Here is a 23,717-nt window from a genome sequence, read left to right as displayed (position 1 = left end):
GGTGCGTCAATTTTTTAAGAAGAGCATTGTGGGTATGATTGTAAGACCAACATGGCGGAAAAACATGCTCTTCACGAAAGTGATGAGGGTTATGCCGAAAGTGGGTACGAAAATGGTGGTTTCAAGCGGCAAAAACTTGCGTCAGGCGAGGCTCATAGAACGTATCAGGCTGGAGGTGGTGGGAATCCGCACTATACGGATCCCTCGCCAGTCATTCATGTGCGTGGGGTTGCTGATGAAGCCCGCGAACAAGATTTGATGCACGCTTTGTCAACATTCGGTTCAATCAGGTATATTACAACTGAAAGAGGGTCGTTATTTTCCCTGTTTTTCTCACTCAAGAGGCGAAACTGATGTCTGAAAATACCTGGATAAATGTTAAGACAAGGCCTTTTATATCCCGCGTCAAACCGAAGGATCGATCCTGCGCTCAATTAATTATAGCGAAGTAAATTTAATTACGCTGAAATTGACCATCTGGTAATGTTCGAGCAACTCCTATATCTTACAGCCTTTTGTGCACATACTGGATTCTTTTCTGTTATAAAATCCTGTTTTTCGTCTTAGTTGTGTGACAATGATGCCGAAACTGCGACAAGCGTTAGTGGAATTTGACGTAAGTTACAACATTTCCTGATATAATTTTAGCTTCGTTTAGGGCCTCTCACTGGCAAATTTGCCATGATATTGCTCTCAAAACAAGGATCGTGATATTCTGTATTATCCAATATTCGCCTACGTGTTTTATTCACTATCTATTAATAACAACACAGACCAACATGATGAGGATTTCATTTTTCATCTTTAAGTTCCCCTCCTTCATTTTCTCTCTTTTTTGTGCGCAAAGCAACTGTAGACACTCGATGAAGCTCCCGGTAAAATTTCCGCATAGCCTATACTATTGTTAAACAAATCTGTTTTTTAATGGCAATGTATTGCTTTTGTCGTTGTTTTCTCTATCCAAGAACTGAATGCATAATGTCATATGGGGCTGTGTGGAAATTTAACCAAAGCTCCCTCCACTTTTTTTTTTTTGTCCGGATGTTTTTTTTTTAATTGTAAGTTGTTGACATATATGCTACCTATATCATTCATGGTTTATCGACAATTTTCAATACAGGATAAGTACAGTGTAATCCACATGAATTTTCTCTGAAGAGAGAAACTCCACCAAGGAGTTTCTTGTTTAGGCAAAATGTCTAAGAGGAAATGTTGTAATTTCAAACAAAACTTATGTAAAAATGGTTTCAAACTAGTTAAACTTTGCAGTTTCCATTGCTGACAGGTATTCATTTTCATTATAGGAGGTTTCATCAGCAAAATCTCTGATGGATTATACACAGGTAAATCTTGCTAAATTATATACACCTTATTTAATGGTTTGATATAAAAATACGCTCAGATATTTTGCAAGTTGTGCAATTTTTTTCCAAGCCCCAATAGGGGAGGAAAATTAAGAGCATCAAGCAAAATGCACCTCCTTCTTGGTTGGTCAAAGACAAATGGATATAGTGTGGTACAGGATTTCTACAGTATATTACTCTTTCTCAAAATTTAAGTTCAAAAGACAAATAAAATATTTTAATTTTTAGAAGGTTAAGAAATGCATTTGAACTATGATGAAGTGAAAAAACAACAACATACAGGTATTTTGTGAACTATTGAAAAGTGTTTTGAGCAAAATGCAGCAAGGATGCACAAAATATGGTTGGATGGTGATTTTGTTGGAAGTGTGAAAAAAAAAACTTTCCACCATTTAATCTGGTTTTTACCTTTTAGAGTGGACAGACAATTGTGCTTAGTGGAAGACCTGCTTACTTCAACTTTTCAAAGAGCAAGAGTATTTCCAAGTAAGAGAAAGATTATGTATTATATACTTTATAAAAGTAAGCATATTCTCCATACTGTTCCCTAAACGTTTCCCAGATGCTGATTAGGAGAATTTGTTCATCAATCAAGAGCTTCTTTAGTTGGTGATCATTTCCTTTATTCTCATGACCTTAAAGGGCATGTAAACCCAAAAAACGTTCATTTTCTTTTCACATAGATGTTTAGTAAATATATCAAGTACACCAAAGGTACCATTCGTTTATTCTCAAAAGTCCATTTTCACTTTGTAAAAGCTCTTCCAAATTCGAAACATTCGCCATCTTGAATGGCACCATCTTTCCTGTGACGTCACGGGTGGATCCTCCAAAGTCTCGTTTTATAATCGCGTGAGGCACGAAGGAGTCTTTTCTACAACCGTTGTTTGCTGGTCTCGTCATGATTTTTTTTACGTACAGTTTGCTTCAATATAATCAATTTTTTCGTAATGGTGAAGCGTTGTGCCGTCCAGTTTTGTACTGATTCAAACAAAACTGGGCATACAATGCAAATATTTCCAAATGACGCAAATTTGAAGCGACAATTTGTGAAATTTGTTCAAGTGAAAATAGCCGATTTCGTCGAGCCGTTCGAACGTTCTGTTGTTTGTAGCAGTCATTTTTATTCCTGGTGCTGTACCGACGATTCAGGCCTCACCAGAAGCAAATTATTCGGAAGACGAAAAACGACCCATACAGTCGGCAGACGACGAGGATTCGGAAGTGGCTGACCAAACTGAGAAAGAAGTTGAGCTCTTCAAAAGTTAGAGGTCAACAGAGAAAGTACAAAATCGATTTACATGAGAACGTTTCGTTAATTAAACAACAATAGCTTTATTGGTTCTCTAAAAACATCTTTTTTCTCATTTAATGAAAGATTATGGGGAAGCCAGTTGTTTGGGAGCCAGCGCTGAGCCCGTGAAAGACACTGACATGTCTGAACCTTTGCCTGTCGAAACACGTATCAAAGAAAGAGAATTCGTTGATATCAGTGTGTTATGACGTGATCTGGAATTTTGTCGGTTCTATATAAAGAATTCTATACAGGATCCCATAATCAACCCTTATGTTCTATAAGAAAATCCATGCCAGCCCCACTTAGTGCTTTCTTTGAGAAACCCTGCAGAGAAACAGCAGAAGAATTTGTGTCACGGTTTTCACAGCAGTGAAAATACATTCAAAGGTCAGTAGGACAATATTCATCATTTTGAGTACAACTTAAAAGATCCTGATTTCAGCTTGCAAAACTATCTTTTCAATAATGCAAATCGAAGCAAACACAAACAGGGTTGGATAATTATGAAGGTCACACAAGGAAATGCACATGATACAACTTGTTTTATCGATGGAAATGCTTCTGAGATGAAGGATATTGTTTACCGCACAAGATAGCACAGCGACCCTAAAGTGTTTGCTGAGATATCCCCAACACCAACGAACAAGCTATCTGTAGGCAATTTAGCGAAATTTCCTGCCAGGAAAGAAGCGAAAAACAACTAGCTCTAGTATTGTATTATTAAATCAATGGCAGAAACAACTCAAGTAAATCGATCTCAAAATGTAACAAAACAGATGAAACAGAAAATATTTAGCTTAGTCGTTTCTGGTGTGATTATCTGTGCTTTACTGCTGCCTGTAAGCGTACTTGGCCGTCTCCAGCACCCAGAAATCGAGGCAAATTGACTGAAAACCTGGATGCTCAGTGATACAACTTATCTGGGTTTCAGGCCATTTTGCCACAATTGCCCGATTTCCGTACAACAAACACTTTCATGAGTTTTCGGCATTGGTTGACAAGTTCCACACTCGCACCTTTGATAATTTTATATAAAACACTCTCAGAAGCTCAAGTTTAAAAAAATTCTGTTGCATTCCTTTAGATTGTACCCTCGCTGTATTGCATTTTCATGTTAAATACAAATAAATCACAAAGTAAATTAAATGCCAGTCTGAGTTTCCGAGACGGTCGCATCGCCGTCGACATGTTCTGTACTGTCTTCGTGCGGATCGCTTCGGTGAACCTTGCGCGGCTCATATTGTCAAGGACATGGCCCAGACTCTCCTAAAGATTCTGGATTATCCCCAACGCTGTCATGTACTAAGCTTAAGGCATTCGAGTCGCTACCTTCTGAAAAAACATCTTCCGAACTACCGCTACTTACACGAACTCCCACACCAGTTCTACTGGGGAATATGTGTTGCGCAATATTTTGGTTCCACCGCTTACGTCACGACTTCTCGCTATTGTTTTTACCGGAAATGGAATTTCAGTTGATAATGCCGATTTTCTCCTAAAATAAGTCAAATTGGACAAAACTAATTTCAAATTCGTTTTCTACGCCACTTTTTACATAGTATAAGAAAAACATGTATTTTTGGGTTTACATGCCCTTTAATGTATGGCTTGGGGGTGATATTGTAAGGAGAAAATAGAAACTAGTTACTCCAGGGGACAATAGCATTCTATCATAGGACCACTGTTTCTCTCTTTCCTTTTCAAACCAAGATTGACCAGCATCCAATTTCCTCTTGCATTATCACCAATGAATTGCACTGTAAGGTTTCAAGAATAAAGAAGAGGAGCAGAAAACATATTGAGAACAGAATGGAGAATATGCATACAGAAGTTAAAGTGTATAGGGTTAAGTTGACTTGTGATTTTAATTAATTATGTGCGCTCTTTTGGGTTGTTTCAAGTTTGAATCCTTTTTCAATCTTTTTTGTTACTGTTAGAGATGTGTGTAACCTTATAAAACATCTTTCAAAATAAAAATGTATTGAAATGTTTCTAAAAGAGTGAATTTCTGTGCAAAAAAAACATAACTTTGCTAATTTTTTTCCCCACAGAAACCTGCATATACAGCAAGAGCTTCCCCCAAACAGAATACTTTTGATCACCATTATTAACCCTCAATATCCCATAACAACAGTAAGTGGAGTTTGTGTTGGCATATTCTCCTGTTAGAAATATTAGTCATCAGTGCTCTACCTTAAAATTTTTCATCATTACTCCAGGGACTAGTAGAGCCGAACAGTTGCTGGTTTTCAGAAATCTTTCATTGTCTTTGCATAGTGTTGCAGAATTTGAATTTGTGATTTTTAAATTTGATGCAGCTTAATTATACCACAGATGATAAGTCAATGAAGAGAACCAGTTAGTAGTGAGACTTGTGTTCCACTGTTCAGTAAAGATTGCAAAAAAATATACAGTCCTGTGACGAGTGGCCCAAAGATTAAATACTAGTCTAGAGGCAATATCTTCCATTCTAGGACTAATGGACTGTAGCTGAATTCGAGCACTGGTTATATTGTTTTCCATATCTGATGCTTCATATCAAGTCTTCAGAGTGAATTTTTAAGATCTCAGCTCAACACATAGGTGATTGAATAGCACTGGAACCCTTTAAAGCAACTGACAAAGTGCACCAGTTGTCAACCAACTTGTAATGAGCAGTTTTGCTCTACTTGAATCAATATAAATGATTGCTGGTACATTCTCACTGCTTTTACTTCCAGGACATTCTGCACACAATCTTCAGTAAACAAGGCCAGGTATTAAGGATTGTCATTTTCAGGAAGAGTGGTTTGCAGGCTATGGTTGAGTATCCTTTGCTAAAATCAAATTCTCCTACTTGCATGTATTCCAGTGGAAAGTATGCATGCAAGTTTATTGGAAGGGGTGTCACAACCTGTTCCAATCAGTAGAGATTGTAGCAAATTTGGTAGAGTCCATTTCCACATGGAAGGTTACATTTTCATTCCATTTGAAAAACACTTGATCAGGCTTAACTGTAAGAATTCTTTAAACCTTTGACCCCTGAGAGAGACTGGCATCTAAATTCTTCTTACAATATCAGCTGCCAATTAAATAGTTATTAATGTCACAAGAATAAAAGAAAGATCACCAACTAAAGATGCTCTTGATTGTTTAACAAATTCTCCTTATCAGCACCTTTTCTACTGCATGTGAGGAACTTCACTCATTCGACGTGTGTATAGAGGTAATCCCATGGTGTTACACGTGCTTTAGGCACATGCCTGTATCACCCATGAATCAAACATTAAATTCATTAGTAAAAAGAAGTTATTGTAAACTCAAGAAGCTCTTGGTTTCTAAACAAATTTTCCTTGTAAGTATCATAGAAAATGTATAGAGAACAGTTTGGGAGAATATACTTACTCATGTTAGGGTGTAAAGGGTTAATGATTTTAGTTGAATTCCTTGATGATGATTGAACACCAGATTTGCTACTGTGGACCAAGCCCAACAGGCTAAAGATGTTTTAAACAGTGCTGATATTTACACTGGCTGTAACACGCTGAAAATAGAATACTCAAGGGTAAATCTGATTAATATGATATGTTAATAGTGTCCTTTTGGTCCAGTGACCAGTACATGTATATGCAACAGTAAACAGATTTTTGGAACAGCACATGATAATGATGATGACATTGACTGATAATGATGATGACAATGTTGTCAAGGACAATTACAAGGACTATGATGATGATAAACTGTAGTGACATCGACATTGACAGGGACGAGAATGATAATATTAAGGATGACAACAATGGTAATGATAGAGAAAGATGTCTTTTGTCTTTTTAAGAGGGTGGAACAAGAAAAAAGTTTGAGTCCCCATGAGCTCAAAACTTATTCTATTTATAAACATGACACTGTTGACATTTTGATCCTAGCAGTATGCAAGACATGTGTCATACGAACTTTGTAATAGGCCTTGCTCCCATAGAGTCTCTGTGGCTTAATGGTAAAGCATTGGAGCATGGAATCTGATGGTCTGAGGCTCAATTCCTCATAGGGACTCAGAGTTTTTCTTTATCCCATGCTTGTGACAAGAAGAAAAAAAACATCTTTCTCTATTTCTTTACAGAGCTCAAAAATTACCATCTCTCTTATTCGTTTTACAAAAATGATAATGATGATTACAATGATATGATCATGTTAATTACAATGATAATGCTGACAAGGACAAATGACAATGGCTATGACAAGGACAATTACAGGGATCCATGAGGACAATATTAATAGTGATGAAGACAACAATAGTGACACCAGAGATGGTGACTATTACCACAGCAATAGAGCCAACAGTGTTTATTTAAAAATGCATAATAAGTAATTAGTAAATAAAAAATACTGCTACCAGAACATATTAGGAAGGGATATTATGCACCAAGATGTTTGATTTTTAAAAAATAAGTGTTATTCTAGTTATACTCTACATGTAACCTTGATTACGCACTGCGATATTTTCTCTGCTAGTTTTACTGTACAGAAAGCTTGAATAGTAACTGTGTAGTAAAGGGTAATGAAAGTTTTTTTTAGGCTACATCACTGAATGTGTACAAGAACGATGAGGAAACATTTGACTATACTGAAGACAAAGCACATGGTGGGTTGATAACTTGATCTTTGTTGTCCATAATTATCACAAAGATTTGTAAACATCAAACTGGAAGAATGAAATTCAATAGTGCAAAGCAGAATTAACAACCACTAAGATCTTTGTTGTTAAGTTGCCAAGAAGAGTATATGAATGTGCATGTACTACAGAGTACCAATGCAAAATTTATTGACATTATTGGACAAAAAGATTATTGCACAAACTGTGTACTGTTAGTCATTTTCTGTGGTGACAATGGGAGTTTCAGTTTTGCATCTACCTTTGATATTTTATTGTTTTGTTTCCTGTACTAAATTGTCCTTCTATTTTTTTTTTGTGATGCTTTTTAGAACCCTGTGTATTTCCCGTAGCCAATTGTTTTTTTAATAAGAAGTTAGAAATGGCAAAATGAATTGATATTTCTCATTAGCTCAGGGCAACAGGCTTTATGAGTTCTATGGATCTCAAGCCCAGGGTGTTACGATTTTGCCAAATAATAATCATCACCTAGTTATTTTATAGCAGCTTCACTACTCCAACCCCTGTGGCATTCCAATCTTGCCTAATTTTTTTTTAATCACAGATTTCAAAGGTTTCTGGATAATCCCAAGCCCAGAGCATTCTAATTTTGCCAAATAGAAACATCATTGCTTATTTTTATTGTAGATTTGAAGGTGTCTTGACTATAATGTTTATTTGGCAAAAAGTACTAATATTCTTGGTTTCAAAGCTTACAACAAGCCCCACTGCGCTTTAAATCAGTTCATCTCTCCATACATGTACATCCCAATCTTAGTTTTAGTTTGAGATGCAGTTGAGGGCTGATGACAGCCACAAGGGTTTTAAGTAAGTTCCTGAAGGTACATGTACTGATTTTGGCCTTTTTGCATGTTTCTTTTTTTTATATCAATGCATGCAAATAGTTGTTTTGGTCATTTTACACCATATATTCTTGTGCACAAGACATTTCAAGAAAAAAATCCCTTCTGCACGACCTTAGCAGGATTCAATTATACTTAATTTTGTTTATTTATCTTTTAAATTCATTTACATGTTTGCCGTAATGATGCGAGTTAGCGCCCAGGACGCTTATTTACTTTTGGTACCTTAAGGGAAGGTGCTTATTCGAGATAGGGCACTTATTAGGGACAGGGCGTTTATTCCCTTTTTGAGACACGGCAGATTGTGAAACAAAGCTTTGATGTTCAGGTGACTGAGGATCAAAGAGACTGGAAAACGGACTTGTTGTCTGTGGATCCTTCTTTGCTAGAACGACTAGCCAAGCAACTGTCGCAAAATGTTAAGACATGATCTTTTGTTTGAAGGAACTGTGCTCTCACGGAAACATGATAGTTGAGAGACTAAGACGAAGATCATTTTTTGGTCATGAGGCTGTAAGTGAGCAATTAAAGGAAAGTGGACCTTGGTTGAATTCAATTTACGTGTACTATTTTTAGTGCTGCTACTGACACAGAAAAGGGGCACTTATTGGAATGAGGGTGCTTACTCAACAAGGGCGCTTATTTGGTAGGGGCGTCTTTTAACAGAAACATTTGAAGGGGGCCGCATATCAGAGAGGGGGCACTTATTGGAAGGAGGGCGCTAAATCGAATCATTACGGTACTTCATAGATTTACCAAGAATATTCTTGGTGTCATGTACTTTAAATTAATATTTTGATTTATTTGCACAACGCTAACATGCAGAACCTTTTTAATACATTTGTACACGCTGGGTGTCCTTTGTCTCCGTTCTGCTTCCACAATTCATGATCAATAACTCGCATGTGTGACCAAGAGAGAATTTCTCCTTACAATACCATTACAATATCAAGTAGACAAGTGACGAGAATTAAGGAAACTATCAATAAGGGTATTGTTAGTGGATCCAAAACCAAATTCTCCCGAGAAACATCAAACGAATGGAATGGCAGACAGTAAGGAGAATTACCGGTACAAATAAGATCTTAGGAGCAAAAGAGTTAATGGCGATTGTTCACAAACAAGCTGCATTTATCGTTTTGTCCTCTTTTGTTCGAACGTTTTTTGATTTGCTCTGCTTATGTCTGTGATAGAAGTATTTCTGACATTCCTGCTTGTATGTAACATTTCACGGAAAAGAAGACTTGTTGTGAGATCATTCCTTTAGTGAAGAATTGTTCAGGTTCAGCCTTTGTCCTCTGTGATTTCCTTGAAATATCTGGCGTCAAAAACTAAGTCGAAAAACTGGTTTTACCACCAAAAATAACAGATCCCAATTTGGAATATCTGTCGTACATATCCGGTGGACAAACTTTGTTCCTATGTTTTTTTTTCAATTTTTGTGGAGTGTATGACAAGTTGTACATGAATTTATCACTATTATGGTTCAAAATGTATTTGCATTCTTCATTGACTATTTTGTTGCAAATAACACAAAAAAACTTTTCATAATTACACACATATATACAAATGATTTGAAGAATTTTTTTGCTTTAAAAAATTGTTTTTCTTGATTTGAAGAATATTTTCCAGATCAATAGGAAAAAATGAGACACTTGTGGTAAATGTACATATGACTACATTTGAGACTTCAATGTGTCATTAATTTTATCAGGAAAAATGTTATAGTCTTCCACTTCTCAGTTAGTATCTCCCTCTTAGGGGCACTGGGAAAGGCTGGTTTTCAACTGTCGAAAAGCCCCTTTCTGTCGGGGATGCAAACTGCTCTTCGACTTCCTTGGATCATTTTTCTGATAAAAATTTGAAATCATAGAAATCCGTATCATTGGGGTTAAAACGCGAGCAGGTTTTTTTATTTTCTCGATATTTCGCCGAGTTTTACCTTATTCTATCGGCAACATCTGAAATCTCTTTTCGTCAAATGGTTTTCCGACGTTTGAAAACCAGCCCCTATTTTGCGCACCATGTAGTAAATAAGTAAGTTTGTTTTCTATTTGTGTTTAATCCATTTGTTGTTTTCCAGGTGCTGTTGGAGTGAGACCGCCTATGAAAGAAGGTCTACTAAGTCGCCCCCCAGGCGGGCCATATCCTGGCCGAGGGGGAATGGTGATGCGCGGACCCAGGCCTTTGCTACAGCAGTCACCTATGGCAGGAGGTTGTGTTCTGATGGTGTATGGACTACATCAGCACAAGATGAACTGCGACAGAGTTTTCAATATTCTTTGTTGCTATGGAAATGTCCTCAAGGTACATTTAAATGTTCGCTCAAGAGGCGTTGTAAGCTTTAACACTTTCACTCCCAAGATCTGATCGTTGTTTAATTCTCCCCTCTAGCTGCTACACGTTTCCTGGTTAACTAGTTTTAAGAATTTAGTGTTAGATTAAGATAACAATTTCTGCCTGATAAGTTTGAATACTCTCGTTACCTACTTGCTGGATAATGTGTGGATGTCTTAAGAGAGGGTCCCAATGGGGTTAACCGTTAGCCGTAAAACGGCCAAAATATTTAGCCGTTAGACGTAAAAATTGACAAATTTTAACCGTTAGTCGTAAAAAAAGTTAACCGTAAAAAATATCTCTGGCGGAAACAATGGAAAGGTGTTAACCGTCAGCCGGAAATTGTCCAAAATTTTAACCGATAGCCGTAAAAGCCATCACCCCATTGAGACCCTCTTAAGAGGAAGTTACATGTTAATAACTTCTGGGAGTTAAAGGGTCAACTTTTGTTCTGGGTTTAGTTGTTCAATGCATGGTTCTGTTTGGCTGCCATTTCTTAACTCATGTAACTTTTGACAAACTGAATTTGTCTGGGATGCGTGCAGTAATTTGCAGGTCGAAATAACCGCTTGTTTCCCCTTGTTTCATTCTCCAACACGAAATCTCCAATCAGCAGAACAGCAGTAAATGACCGTAAGAAGGCGAAACCCAAATAAGAGAGCCTGCTTGCTGGCCAAACAGACAACGTTGGGAGGTTTTATGAGCAGCGGTAGACCATCGTTAAACGACTTTGGGTGAAACCCAGCGAGTGGTCCTATATGGCGATAGAGAGAGAAATGTAGCACGTTAAATGACTTAAAGAGAAAAGCCAGGGTTACAAGACTGTTGTGATTGAAAAAAATTGATGTTTCAGGTGAAGTTCTTGATGAATAAGCCTGGAGCAGCCATGGTTGAGTTGAGTGACCACGTGGCCTGTAACACTGTCATTCAGTGTCTGAGGAACCAGCAACTGTTCGGTGAACAGTTAGAGTTCAGGTCAGTCGGTTAATTTGCGAGAACAAGTTTCAATCAGTCTTGAAAGTAATCCGGGATTGCTTTGATTTTTCTTTATTTCGTTATGATCTAAAAAAACTCGCTTCACTTTCTGAACCAAACAGATTCAAAACTTGCACCAAACGCGACTTGGTCGCCGGCGTTTTCCCGCGCTTTGTGCAGTTTGGTTGTTTTTAGTTTTCATTTTTATTTCACATTAGCTCTTAAAGTTATTTTAGTTTCTTCTGATTACCCATTGTTATTACTTTGGTTTTGGTTTTACGTCACCCGATTAAAAGGCGCTCTAATGAGATAGGCGCGAGTCAATTAGAACTAAAGTAAACAGGTGTGAACGGCCTTTTGCGCGGGAAAACGCTGGCTACCAAATCGCTGGTAGTCTCAGTTTGCATCTGATTGGTTGAGAAAGTGGTGCGAGAACTTAGGAGCGTTTACTAAGCCCAGTGAAGCAGAACCAATTTAATCTTTTATTGCTTTTCACACAAAACTGAAAATTTCACGAAATAGTTTGTTTTCATTGCAGTTTTTCCAAGCAAAAGTACCTTGTAGATGCGTCGACTGTCTCAGATTTGCCAGACGGAACTCCATGTTACAAGACTTACACAAATTCCAAGAATCAAAGGTTTTGGACACCGGAACAAAGCAGCAAGAATCGTATCCTTTATTTATTTATTTTTAACACTTTTAGGATGTAGAAATATATCGAGGTCGTTGATCAGCAGTATTGCAGAGCGTAAACAATAAGAACGGCAACGCGGAGGGATATGTCGATCAAAAAGTGGATTTTTCTTTTAAGAAATTCCCAAGGGCAGGTTGTGTTTGCTTTCTCAACGGCGCTAGACCTCGACTTCAGCATAACAATCGCTATTATTACGCTAATGTTATGGGGCAGTCCCGCTGAACAATTTTTTGGGACGCACCACCGACGCAGCGCTACAGTTTCTTTAGAAACTTACCCTCTTTGTTCACTTCGCTTTAAGATTATCATTTAATCAGAACCCTATGGTGTCAGCAGCTTTATTCCTTTGCCTTATTTTTTCGTAGCCGTTCTTTACACTTAAGTTTGGTTTTGTGATTTGTCTTTGACTTAGTGACAGGTATATTTTCTCCAACGAAAGTATTACACTTTTTTAATGCCCCGCCAGACTTTGAAACAGAAAAAGTGACAGAGGTAAGCTCTTTTGTATTAGGTTCGACTCAGATTGAGAGCATTTGGAGGGCACACGCTCGAAGGTTCAGATTGAGTATTGATTCATCACCATAGTATCCCACATGTCCCACACGATGGACTTCCTTTTGGAATAAAAGAAAGTTAGTTAAGTATTTAAATAAACGAAGAAAATCACCAATTTCTTCTTCATGCTTTTCTAGATGTGTTCAAATTGTGGCGTGGAGCCGCCCGTTGCTGTTAAAGTCTTTCCAAATGGTATGTCTCTATTTTAGACTTTCCTTGCCACAACAAAAAATATGCTTTCATGTTAAGGAGTCGCTTCGTTAAGGGGTTTGGTGTAGGTCACTCTACCTCAGTTGTGTCGACGATTTCAGATGATTCAGTTCTCTTTATTCGAGATGTTCGTACTTTCGCTCAACACGGGCGATGTAATGAAGATGTGTGCGTTCGCTGATATGAAGCTGTTCAAATCGTGAGGCGTAGCAGAAAAATATGAAGAAAAGAAAAAATTTCTGAGCCGATGTTCACATGCAATTGTACCTTTTTGTTTATTCGCAGCCTCGCGGTCAGCGGCAGGTCTGTTAGAATGGAACAGCCCGTCCCAGGCCCTTGAGGCACTGGCAGCGTGCAATCATTACGTGATTCGTGATCCAGGTACAGTATGTTCGTGCCTGTCAAGCTTGTGTGCATAACATTTTCTTCGTTCGTGACGAACGCTTCTTTTTTTTTCATTCTTTATTTTGCTCTAAATTTTCAGATCTAATTCATTTTTTACCTTTTCAGCTGCAAAAACCATCTTCACAGTTAAACTTGCCTTCTCGTCCATGTCCAGCGCCCAGTGAGAGAAAAGTCAAAAGCGACCTGTCCCTCTCCTGACGTATTGTTATAAGCGACCCTGTCGTAGGGTGGGAAAGTAACCTACTTAGGATCCTAGCAAGAAAAGATACAGAATTTCATCTAAAAGAAAACTAAAAATTGAGATTTATTTTGGAGTCATTATTGTCCAAGTATTTTAGGAAAAAAGTTAAAACTATTACCATGTTATTTGAAGTAGATGTGTTTGTTTACTTTTTAAGAGTTTTATTTGCTACTTGGTAGTATTAGATGGAAGATTAGTCCTTATATCCCATAGAGAGTTCACGATGTTTTTTGTAAAATTGTTCCTTCTAGTAAAGAGAAGCGTGCGCTTTAATTTGGTAGAGACCATGTCATTCTGCAAAGCTGAAACGCTGTGATAGGTCTGTGTGACAAACTGCAAAATGAATTTTTTTCTACCCAAAGCAAGAAGCAGCTACGTTTTTGCAGTCGGGATCATCGTAGACAAATTCGTGCGACTTATTGCGTTGATAATTGATGTCGCAGTGACAGGTTTTTTACAAAATTTTTCATATTACACCTTGCGAATTGACGCTGAGACTTTTTCCCTCCTATTGTCGCAACGACCGGTCGCTTGCTACCTGATTACTAATATGTAGGCCCTAATTTGCAATCCGGTTGCCTTGTTTTTTTTAAAAAAATTTTTTTTTTTCTGAAGGTAAGGGATAGAAATGAACACACACAAAAAAAATGGCTATGCTTAGAAAATGCATTTTCTTTGATTGTCATGTGACTGTATATTTCCTTGGTTACGTGGATGTTTTTGCGCAGGCTCATTTCCAGACAGCGGCTGGTAATCGAGTCTAACCCCCCATATTTCGTCACTCGGGAGTTACTAGACGATATTCACTTTGCCATTAGAGAAAATTTATAAAAGATTTTAATTTAACTCTCAAATTCACGTATAGCTTTTGTATCGGAAATTGTGTTACATCGGCTATTTACGCAACCCTCTTACTGCTGTTGAAACGGTAACCTCGTCAAATAAAACGACTTAGTTGAACAGGTCATTATATCACCATGATTCTTGTGTGGGCAGTAATCCGTGCAAAACATAGTGATTTCTCATTGCGGAGCATTCGTTCACGCTTTAGAAGGAGTGAATAAAATGCCAACGTTCTACTTACAAAGCCCAACTTTTATAATAATTTGACTTTAACCCTTTATCAGCCAGAAGTGATTAACATGTAACTTCTTCCTAAAATATCCGTACCTTACAGGACAAGCAAGTAATAAGAATACGCACACTAATCAGGAAGTTGTTATCTTGATCTAACTCCAAATTCTCATAACTAGTTTACAAGGAAACGCAGTAGCAAGAGGGGAGAATTAAAAATCAAATCTCGGAAGTTGAAGAGTAAACCGTTGGAAGTGTGTTCGCCTACATGCGATAGATTTTTCCTGAGATGTTTAAGTCTCTGAGTTTACGCAGTCGATCTAGTTATAGGGGTAGAATTTTTCCGTTTGGCTTTGAGTCAGTGGGCTTAAAATGGTAGGGACTTAGTCAGTAGTTCGACTTGCCTTCGTGTAGTAGTTGATGTTGAGTGCTTAATATTTATAGGCTGCTTGACTGCAAGATTTGGCGTTTCCGGTTACATGTGTTGGAAACGTGCAGGTGAAATCGGACAGTTTGGACTTGAAAGCTTATCAAGCCACAAATAAGAGCTGAATTACAATCGAGCGTTTTTTATTTACACGATTACATTTTGAATTATTTTGGTTTTATCAAATGAGTTGATAATGTAAATTGACCATCGTAGAGAGCTTCTAAAAGCAGACGTTTCAAATGTCAGCCCGAAGGGCTAACTTTACAAAAAGTCATTTTTAGAAACTCTCTACGATGGTCAATTTACATCATCAACTCAGTTGATAAAACCAAAATAATTCAAAACATAATCGTGTAAATAAAAAAACGCTTGATTGTAATTGTAATACAGCTCTTATTTGTGGCTTGATGAGCTCATTCAAGTCCAAACTGTCCGATTTCACCTGCCCGTTTCCAACACTCGTAACCGGAAACGCCAAATTAAGTTAAGCAGCTGAAAAAACAAAATTATCTTTTCATGCCCCCCAAACGACACAGCTCCACAGTCTCTTTAATTAGAAACTTACCCCCCTCAGTCATTTCCCGTTTCGTCTGTGATCACTATTCCAGAGACAATTAAAGGACATATAATAAAGCATATCTCCTCCCACAAATTATTAAAAAGAAAGTGAAAGAATTTTCCTCAGCTATTCCAACACGGCTTTCCTCAGAAGAAGAACACAGACCACAGGAGTAATAAGAGGTAAGCTGATATCATTCCTTCTTGAACAGCCATAAAACTATAAGTATACACATGTAGATTTACAATCAATCTAAAAGCAAAAATTTTAGAGTTAATGCAACTGTCTGTGCGTAAGTTTTCTTTACAAGCTTTATTGGATAACAGCAGTAAGGGCCAAAAGTATCTTTCTCCTTAATTTTCTCACCGAGTACAAAGCGTTAGGTCTCTGAGCGAAATACAAGATCACTCACCTTGCATCATGTATATAGGGCATAAATCCTACGATGAAAGTTCACCTCGCTGTATGTCTTAAAAGTTATTTTCTAAAAACGCAAAGCGCGATCCTTATTCTTCCCCCTAAGTTCTTTTCTTAAAAAACCGCTTGTCGCTTTGTAGAGTACCGAGTAGGGTTCGAAGCTAAATGAAACTCTGTCACTCCCAAAAGGCACGCCTCTTCTTAAAATTCTAGCAATTTTCCGCCAGTTATTTTTGCAAGAAATCATCTGCTTTGTAAATTGGTTTGCTAAGATACAGTTTATCACCAAATCGCTTTTACATCTAGGTTTGATTTTGATAACAACAGACATCATTCATAGCACGTTTGTCGGCTCGGAAATGTTTCTAACAGATAAATTGGAAGACAAATTGCTGAGCACAAGGGCTTGATGTTTTTGGGTTTGGCACATAGGTATTCTTTGTCTTTATCGAAAGCTCTTCCAAGAATGATCCAGATCAGAGACAGATTAGACTTGTTAAAAAGGAAAGGTACTTTCGGAGGTAAGGTTTACTAGGTAGGTTGCGCGAGGCACTTGTGAATTGAACATAGAGCTAAAGAATAACCAAAATAAACAACAGCTCGTGCTAATTCTTCACCTGCTTCTTTTCAGGCTATTTAACTGTAACAAACTCAATTCCTCTTTGGAAAATTACGCAACTGTGGTCAATTTCATTCCTTTTAATTGAGAGACAACGAATTTTGATACAAAGCTTCGAGTAGATACTCTTTTGAATGGAATTAAAGAAACTTCTGAAAGCGCAGCAGGGTAGATCTGTGTTTTTGCGTGTTTGTAACCGGACAGGTGAAATTGGACAGTTTGGACTGAAATAGACACTGATTAAGCCAGAAATAACCACCCATATTCAAGCATTTTGTTATTTCGCTTCACTTCACTTCACTTCACACTTTTATTTTTATTTCAAACATATTTACGAGATATTCCTTTGACCCGCGGACAGCAAATGCAAATCGACACGGGTCAATTTTTTTCCTTAACTAACTTAATTTAATTACTCTGGAAATAAAACAGAAGTGAAAAAAATATGACATAAAAAGACAAAAAGATACACAAGAAAAGAAAAAAAAAAGGAAAATGACGGATGTTCAATTGTAAAGGAGAAAAAGTCTTAGCGTTTCTAAGTGTACGAAAAATATTGTAGAACTGGTTCAATTTGGTTCCATTTTTCTGTGTTTGAATTTTAGCATTATCTCATTAGGCTCCATGTAAGAATCATTGGTTTCTAGGATATTGAGAAGAGCTCTTTTTGTTTCTTTTTTAAAGGGTTTCTTTGACAAATTTTTATTTTCATTACTGACATAATTATGTTACAAAAAGAGACAATTAAAAGACATATTACAGAATATCTCCCGCCACGACTTATGAAAAGAAGTTGAAAGTCGTTTCCCTGAAGTGCATATAGACCGCTTGTTTATGTCTCTTGAAAAAGGAGAACCAAAAAATAACTCATCAAGTTTCTGTTGTTCTGATTCCGATGGAACTGAAAAGTAGCCACGCCTCAGTAAACCAAACAGAGTTGCACTGAACTAGGTACCTTAAGCAGTAGGACGGAAACGCCGAGAAAAGTTGAGATTAAAAGCGGTGATTGATTCATATTTCCGTAAGAGTTCGCGAGTAAACAGCGTTTAAGGACGCCGGACCTTAGCTTCAGCTAATTTGACGTATTTGAGCGGTGTTGAATTCCAAATAGAGACGTTAATATTCTTCGTCGGGGCTTCTGTTCCCGGACGGCGAACTGGTGATTTCACAGTGCCTTTTTTCAGAGGACGACTAAGAGATAAGAAATCTTATTTTGTGCGTGCTGAGCTATTTTCCTGCTCATTAAATCTGTTCAAGTTTGCCACGTTCTCGTAGCCTTCGCCGTTGAGGTTCCTGTTCCCAGACCAGAAAAATTTTGGTGATTTCACGTCGTTTTGCAAAGGAAGGCTAAGAGACTCTCCTAGCCGTCCTTTGCGAAAAAAAGAAAAAAAAAAAAAAAAGACTCTCAAAACGAAAAAAACGAAGAAAAAAAAAATCTGTAAAAGCACGTGCTGCGCTATTGTTCTACTCATTAAGTCTTTTGTTTAGCCATGTTCTCGTTGCCGTCGCCGTCCAGGTTTGCTTAAAAAGAGTCTCTATTATGCTTTGGTAGTGTGCTAATTTTAGCTGATTTTAACGGGTGGTTTGAAATCCTAATGGGATCAGAAATTGTTGCACTTTATCACGCCATTTTCGGATTTTGCGTGCCTAGCGGCGATATTTTGTAATCAGAATTAATAGGCCCAGAAAACTGAGAAGCTACTTTATTTTCCTTGAGGCCTGCTTTATAAGCTTCTTCCTAGACAACCTGATGGAGAGTGCGTTTCAAGGGCGGAACAGTTTAGCAGGGTAGCAGGGAAAGTTGCAATTTTTCTGCTCCCTCCCCTTGACGGGGAGGTAATTTGACAAAGTAACTCATCCAGGTGTTCGAGTAATTCCCTGAAGTGAGTTACCCTCTCATAGATGAAATACTTACCATGAAAACCAAATAAAACAGGTTATAGAAAGTCCCTGAACCTTGCTTTTTAAATACACTGATTTGAGTGGAAAGACTGCGAAGACGACCGCGCAGTAGGAGTTTGATTTGTTTATCACGAGTATGATTACAGACCGAACTGGACGACACGAAGTCTTATTACTAATTAATCATAAAAATTACAATTTCAGAAAAAAGAAGAATAGCCAAGTTATGAAAGTTATAAATGGTGATTGAAACAAAGGTTGTGATTGATTATCTTAAACTACAACTTTGAATGTGATTGGTAGATTTAAACTACAATTTTGAATGTGATTGGCTTATTGAACTTTCCCTAACCGCAAACTGTCCGATAATAAAATTTCCGATAACAACTGAGCGAGTCAATTAGTGGAGAATAGAAGTTTTTTAAACCGATAACAATGACAAACCTAAAAGATTATCTTCCTAAATCAGGTGTTTGGTGTTTTTAACCTACAGTTACTACGGGAGTTCGGTAAAGTTGTTAGACTTATACCTGACTGGTTTGGTTTCTTTAATTTCCTTAAAGATGCAAAAGAAATCAATAATCCTATACTCCTATGGTAAAAAAAAAAAAAAAAAATCGTGACCCGCTTAAATGAAGACTAATTATTTAAGTGCGAAAATACATTCCAAATCAAACTTAGAGTTGATTTCGTCCAGGATAGAAACTCATTAAATTTATCGCTGAAAGGGGTTCTTTTGCTAATCGATAATGGGTATAGAGTTTCTGACACAAACGGCTCGGAGATCTCCTTTTACTTTCAAACCGTGTTTTTTTACGCTACACCTGTGACTGCGTGTGGAGTCAAGGACAAACGGGAAAACCTTGAAAGATTTGCGTTTTACGGAACATTCCTCGAAGATTCCTTTATGTAATAGATGAAGGTCGGAAAGAAAATGCCATGATGAAACACTTTTTGATAAAAATGATCCCTGTTTTCTTGAGATTTGAAAAACTTCGACGTTTAGCTTTGAACCGTCCTTCGGTAGTAAACCTAACACAGTCGTTATACTTTTAATTAGCAACTACTGCTAGAGATAGATTGAAACTGATTTTTTAATTTTTTTTATTTTGCCATTAAAACCAATTTGAAATAATCAAGAACTGATCAGAATATCTCCCCGGCATTACAACTTGGGCAACGAAGAAAGTTCAGTTTGGTATCTTAGCAACAATCAATTCCTTATAAACTGCTCTTTATACGTACAAAGATATCTCTTCGACACTTTGAATTGGCGTCAGCTTCTGGTAAACTGCTATGAATATTCAAAGCTTATTATGTAGAGCATTCATGTTTGAAACCGCCCAGGAGCAATTTCGTTTGCTCTCGAATGTTTGCTTAATCTCGTTTTCGAAATTCCGCAAATGAGTGATTCTGCGCCTGAGACTGATTTCACCGCGAGACAACACACTCTTTATAGTCTTTCAAAAAGGCACTTTAAGGCTTTAGGAAAACAGTCTCCTGGTAAATCAAAATTATACATCAATACATTTTCCATCATCATGTTTGATCTGATGAAATTTTGTCACTGGAGGTTACTTTTAGGCAAGATGCCTAAACATCTATTCATTTCGTTTTAAATTACCCCATGTTTGTTCGATGAATAGTGCTGTATTTTTTTCTTCGTATTATTTCTAGTATTGCTATGGGCGTCGTTGAATATCTCCAAGTCATGCTGTTTGTTTTCAACCTGACCCTCTCCAGCGTGGCACATCCAGCAGTGAATTGTCAAAACTTCAAGTTTGTTATCGACGAAGATGTCGTCTTTAACCACATTCTTGAGGGTCACGTGTTTCAAAGATCGACAGTCCGCAGCTCAGCCCAGTGTCACGTAAAGTGCAAAGATGACTGTCTGTGCGCATCCATGAACTACTTTCCTCAGTCCAAAGAGAATAACTGTGAGCTTAACGATGCTAATAAAGACATGGAGCCAGCGGCAATGAAATGGAGGCAAGGAGGAAACTATTATGCTTTGGTGAGAAGCTACACAGTGAGGGTAAGTTAGAACTTTTAGTTGGTTCGTTTCTTCTCAAATGAGTTGATTATTTAAGTAACAGCTCAGACTTCATTCATTTACTCGTTTGTCATGTACTCAATTTGTCGTTGGCTACTCAGGCGCACGTAAAAACTCGATTCAATGAGCTTTCAAAGAAAATGGCATCACAACAGAAACATTGTGAGCTAACAAAACTCTAAATATTACTGTAGGGTGGAGAGAAATACATCCCTGAGAAGCATCGTTGCATCAACAGATGCTGCCGCACTAATCCTTGTCTCAATGGGGGGACATGTCGGGAGATTTGTGACACTCACAGCACCAGGTTTAACTGTACCTGTCCTAAGACATACTCTGGTCAGCGGTGTGAGAAGATGAAACATTCGAGAAGCTGCAAAGACGTAGCTAAGAACGGTGCCTCGACATCAGGAAAATACGACATCTACGATTCAAACAGTAAACGGTTTTCTGTTTACTGTGACTTGCAGTCTGAACCTGGCTTTGTATGGACGTTAATACAATCGTTTTCCTTTTCCAAGAAAAAAGCCTTCAGTTCTGCAGGGTTTGGCAAAAACGTTGAGATTGATATTGAAGAGGGGGAAGTAAATTGGAACGAGTTCCGATTATCCTTATCACAGATGCAGTATCTTGCTAATCACTCCACGCATCTGAGAGCAACTTGTAACTTTTCTACGGATGGTCTGCAGTATACGGACTACGCACGCGCTAAGCTGGCAGGTCATGACATTTTTGGTACCTGGAACACCTGCCAGATGTACGAATACGTCAATATCCGAGGAATCAATTGTTCTGATTGCACCGCCCTGACAAAACAGCAGGAAGATGTGTCCTGGCACATAAGGAGTTACCATAGCATAGAAGAGAGATGTGAATTTGATGGAAAACCAGGTGGAGTCTTCGGTGAAAAAAATTTCGGACAATTTAGCAAGCTTTTTATGAATCAGGATCACCGGTGCTCGTTTTCTCCTGCTTCTACAACGCAGCATTGGTTTGGAGCTAAATGTGACGTGTAACTTTTTGCGAATTCATTTCCTTTCACAGAAGAGGAAAGACAGCCAACTGAAAGTAGGAAAACATCGGAGCAAGGCTAAGAACTAACAATGATATCAAGTGCCTCCAAGTCTGGTCCACCCTAGGACTTGAATTTGAACTAAACGTTTAATATTTCAGATACTTACACTGACTCTTTATCAGAGAGGAATGTAGACATGCACAAGGGCGACGTCAAAAAAAACCTCCATATTTTAATACTTGAAGTAAGCAAGTGGTGTCTTTACATACACCTTTCACCTTTCACATCTTTTCATGTGATGTTTAATAGATAGTTCAGTCACTTACATCTAAAGTTAAAAGTCGAAGGTTGATCAAATTGGCCTTTTTTCATATTCGTCTTTGAAAACGCATTCAGAGCTCACCATAAGTTGATTTAAGCAAATTGTTTTCAAGCAAGCGACTAATCGTAAGTTGAAATGCTTGTGTTTAGACCCGGAGATATTAAATTAATAGCGTAAGCAGGGCATAGCGGTTTGTTAAGAGTTTTAACATTTCTTTAATCTAATTATGACATGTTTACTCGCCGTAGGGCGACATTTTCTTGACTTGGTCAATCAACCGTTTTCTCTAAACTGATAATTGAAAATTATCTTCGGCTTAGTAAAACCAAGCTTTAAGTTTAGGTTTAATGTTCTGGCCTTAAATAGTCCGTACTGTAAGGAGAACGGCTCCCTCGAAATGGTATTTACTAAGTGGCAGGGAGATGTCAAGAATTTCTCCTAAGAGGGAAATATGCATAGTTTTGCTTGATTTTATTGTTAGCGACTCGATAAATAACTGTTAGAAACCCTCAACAGCCTTTCTTTCACAAGGACTAAGATGCTTAAGTGCTTCGTTAGATCACTGCTTACTTTATAACATTGCAAATTTGTTCTTAAAACAATTTTTGAAATGTTCAAAATGTAGGAGATAAAGTAGGTATAGTAGTTGGAGCAGGTGTTTGTCAAGAGAAGCACCAGTGAAGTGTAAAGGTCATTCAGGATTGTTGTACATAATGTGAGACATCATTTTATTATATTATCATATTAGTTGTGAACGATTGTTGCTCATCGTAATGTTACGATCTTGAGTATTCGAATTTGACAAAAAACCGCTGACGTCACTTTGGTAACATAACATCAAATTCAGTATGACGAATAGTATGAAAGATACGCGGCAACGAGGGGGATACTGTGTTGCTGGTGTCCCTGACCAGCAAAGTTGTCAGAATAGATCGTTTCGGCACCAGCCATAGAATGTTTCAGTTCCCGAACGATCCCGACTGTGAGAGGAAAATGGGTCAAATTTGTCCGCAGACGAAAGAAACGATCTTAAAGATCCAACTAGGCAGTAAACATCGCTTTGTTCGGCAAATTTTGAAGAATTATGCCACGAGCGAAACTTTTTCATACTAAAACAGCATGAAGGCCCAAGGGATGAAGATGAAGCGCTTATTAAGAAACGACATTGTGCCAACCAGGGACACTAGTTTTGTGCGTGGTGTAAACTAAATTTTAGTGTTTCCGTACCGTTTCCTTAAATTGTTTTCCTATTTTTTCTCTTTGCATACTAATGCTGCTTAAAAAAGTCATTCCAAACATTCAGCTCCTTTAATGTACAAATAACTTAAAAGAAACCCAGTTGAAATATCATCAAAGGTGGCGGATACAAAAGTAAGGAGGGTTGAGTGAGGTAATTTCCAATTGGACTGTTTCTCAGTTTTTGAACCTTTGCTTTTGTGAATCCCTTTATAGAGAGCTCAGCCAAAAAATAATAGAGCTGGAGCTGGATCGACCATCATTCATAATTCATGTTAATTTTTCACCTGCCTCTTTTAACTGTAGCAAAGTCAATTCCTCCATGGAAACGAAGGAAACTATGTTTATTTCATTCCTTTCAATAGTAAGACAATGAGTTTTGACACCCAGCTGTAAGTATCTATTTTTCTGAATGAAACACAGTTTAAAGATTAAAAGGTATCGGCGATCTCCTTTGTCTGTCTCTAATCTCTACCGCTTCTTGTTGTGAAATTTCTCGTTTTGTTTGTGATCACTACTCCA

The 23,717-nt window shown here is 37.7% G+C and overlaps 2 protein-coding genes across 2 annotated transcripts; both read left to right on the top strand.

Moving 5' to 3' along the window:
• Positions 1–21: 21 nt before the first annotated feature.
• On the top strand, positions 22–14,655 carry LOC113665171 (heterogeneous nuclear ribonucleoprotein L). The gene is made up of 15 exons (XM_027180828.2): positions 22–290; positions 568–616; positions 1,305–1,343; positions 1,780–1,850; positions 4,713–4,794; positions 5,382–5,467; positions 6,109–6,205; positions 7,213–7,279; positions 10,235–10,458; positions 11,342–11,463; positions 12,002–12,132; positions 12,576–12,649; positions 12,850–12,904; positions 13,208–13,303; positions 13,433–14,655. Exons 1-15 carry the CDS (start codon positions 52–54, stop codon positions 13,489–13,491), a joined length of 1,491 nt encoding a protein of 496 aa, XP_027036629.2. The 5' UTR covers positions 22–51; the 3' UTR covers positions 13,492–14,655.
• Positions 14,656–20,122: 5,467 nt separating this feature from the next.
• LOC149042981 (uncharacterized) lies at positions 20,123–21,779 on the top strand. Its single transcript, XM_089211752.1, has 2 exons — positions 20,123–20,604; positions 20,817–21,779. The coding sequence occupies exons 1-2, from the start codon at positions 20,254–20,256 to the stop codon at positions 21,636–21,638; spliced, it is 1,173 nt and encodes a 390-aa protein (XP_089067878.1). The 5' UTR covers positions 20,123–20,253; the 3' UTR covers positions 21,639–21,779.
• Positions 21,780–23,717: the final 1,938 nt, after the last annotated feature.

Source organism: Pocillopora damicornis, chromosome 7 (genome assembly GCF_964200805.1).
Source record: "Pocillopora damicornis chromosome 7, jaPocDami1.2, whole genome shotgun sequence".
NCBI lineage: Eukaryota > Metazoa > Cnidaria > Anthozoa > Scleractinia > Pocilloporidae > Pocillopora > Pocillopora damicornis.
The sequence above is the reverse complement of the archived record's forward strand: the minus strand, read 5'-3'. Positions and strand labels throughout refer to the sequence as shown.

Coding starts and splice junctions, on each gene's coding strand:
- LOC113665171 (XM_027180828.2), top strand. CDS start 52: ATGGCGGAAAAACATGCTCTTCACGAAAGTGATGAGGGTTATGCCGAA. Junction 1,851..4,712: donor AAGAGCAAGAGTATTTCCAA/GTAAGAGAAAGA, acceptor TTTTCCCCACAG/AAACCTGCATATACAGCAAG. Junction 12,133..12,575: donor GGAACAAAGCAGCAAGAATC/GTATCCTTTATT, acceptor ACTTAGTGACAG/GTATATTTTCTCCAACGAAA.
- LOC149042981 (XM_089211752.1), top strand. CDS start 20,254: ATGGGCGTCGTTGAATATCTCCAAGTCATGCTGTTTGTTTTCAACCTG. Junction 20,605..20,816: donor TGAGAAGCTACACAGTGAGG/GTAAGTTAGAAC, acceptor ATATTACTGTAG/GGTGGAGAGAAATACATCCC.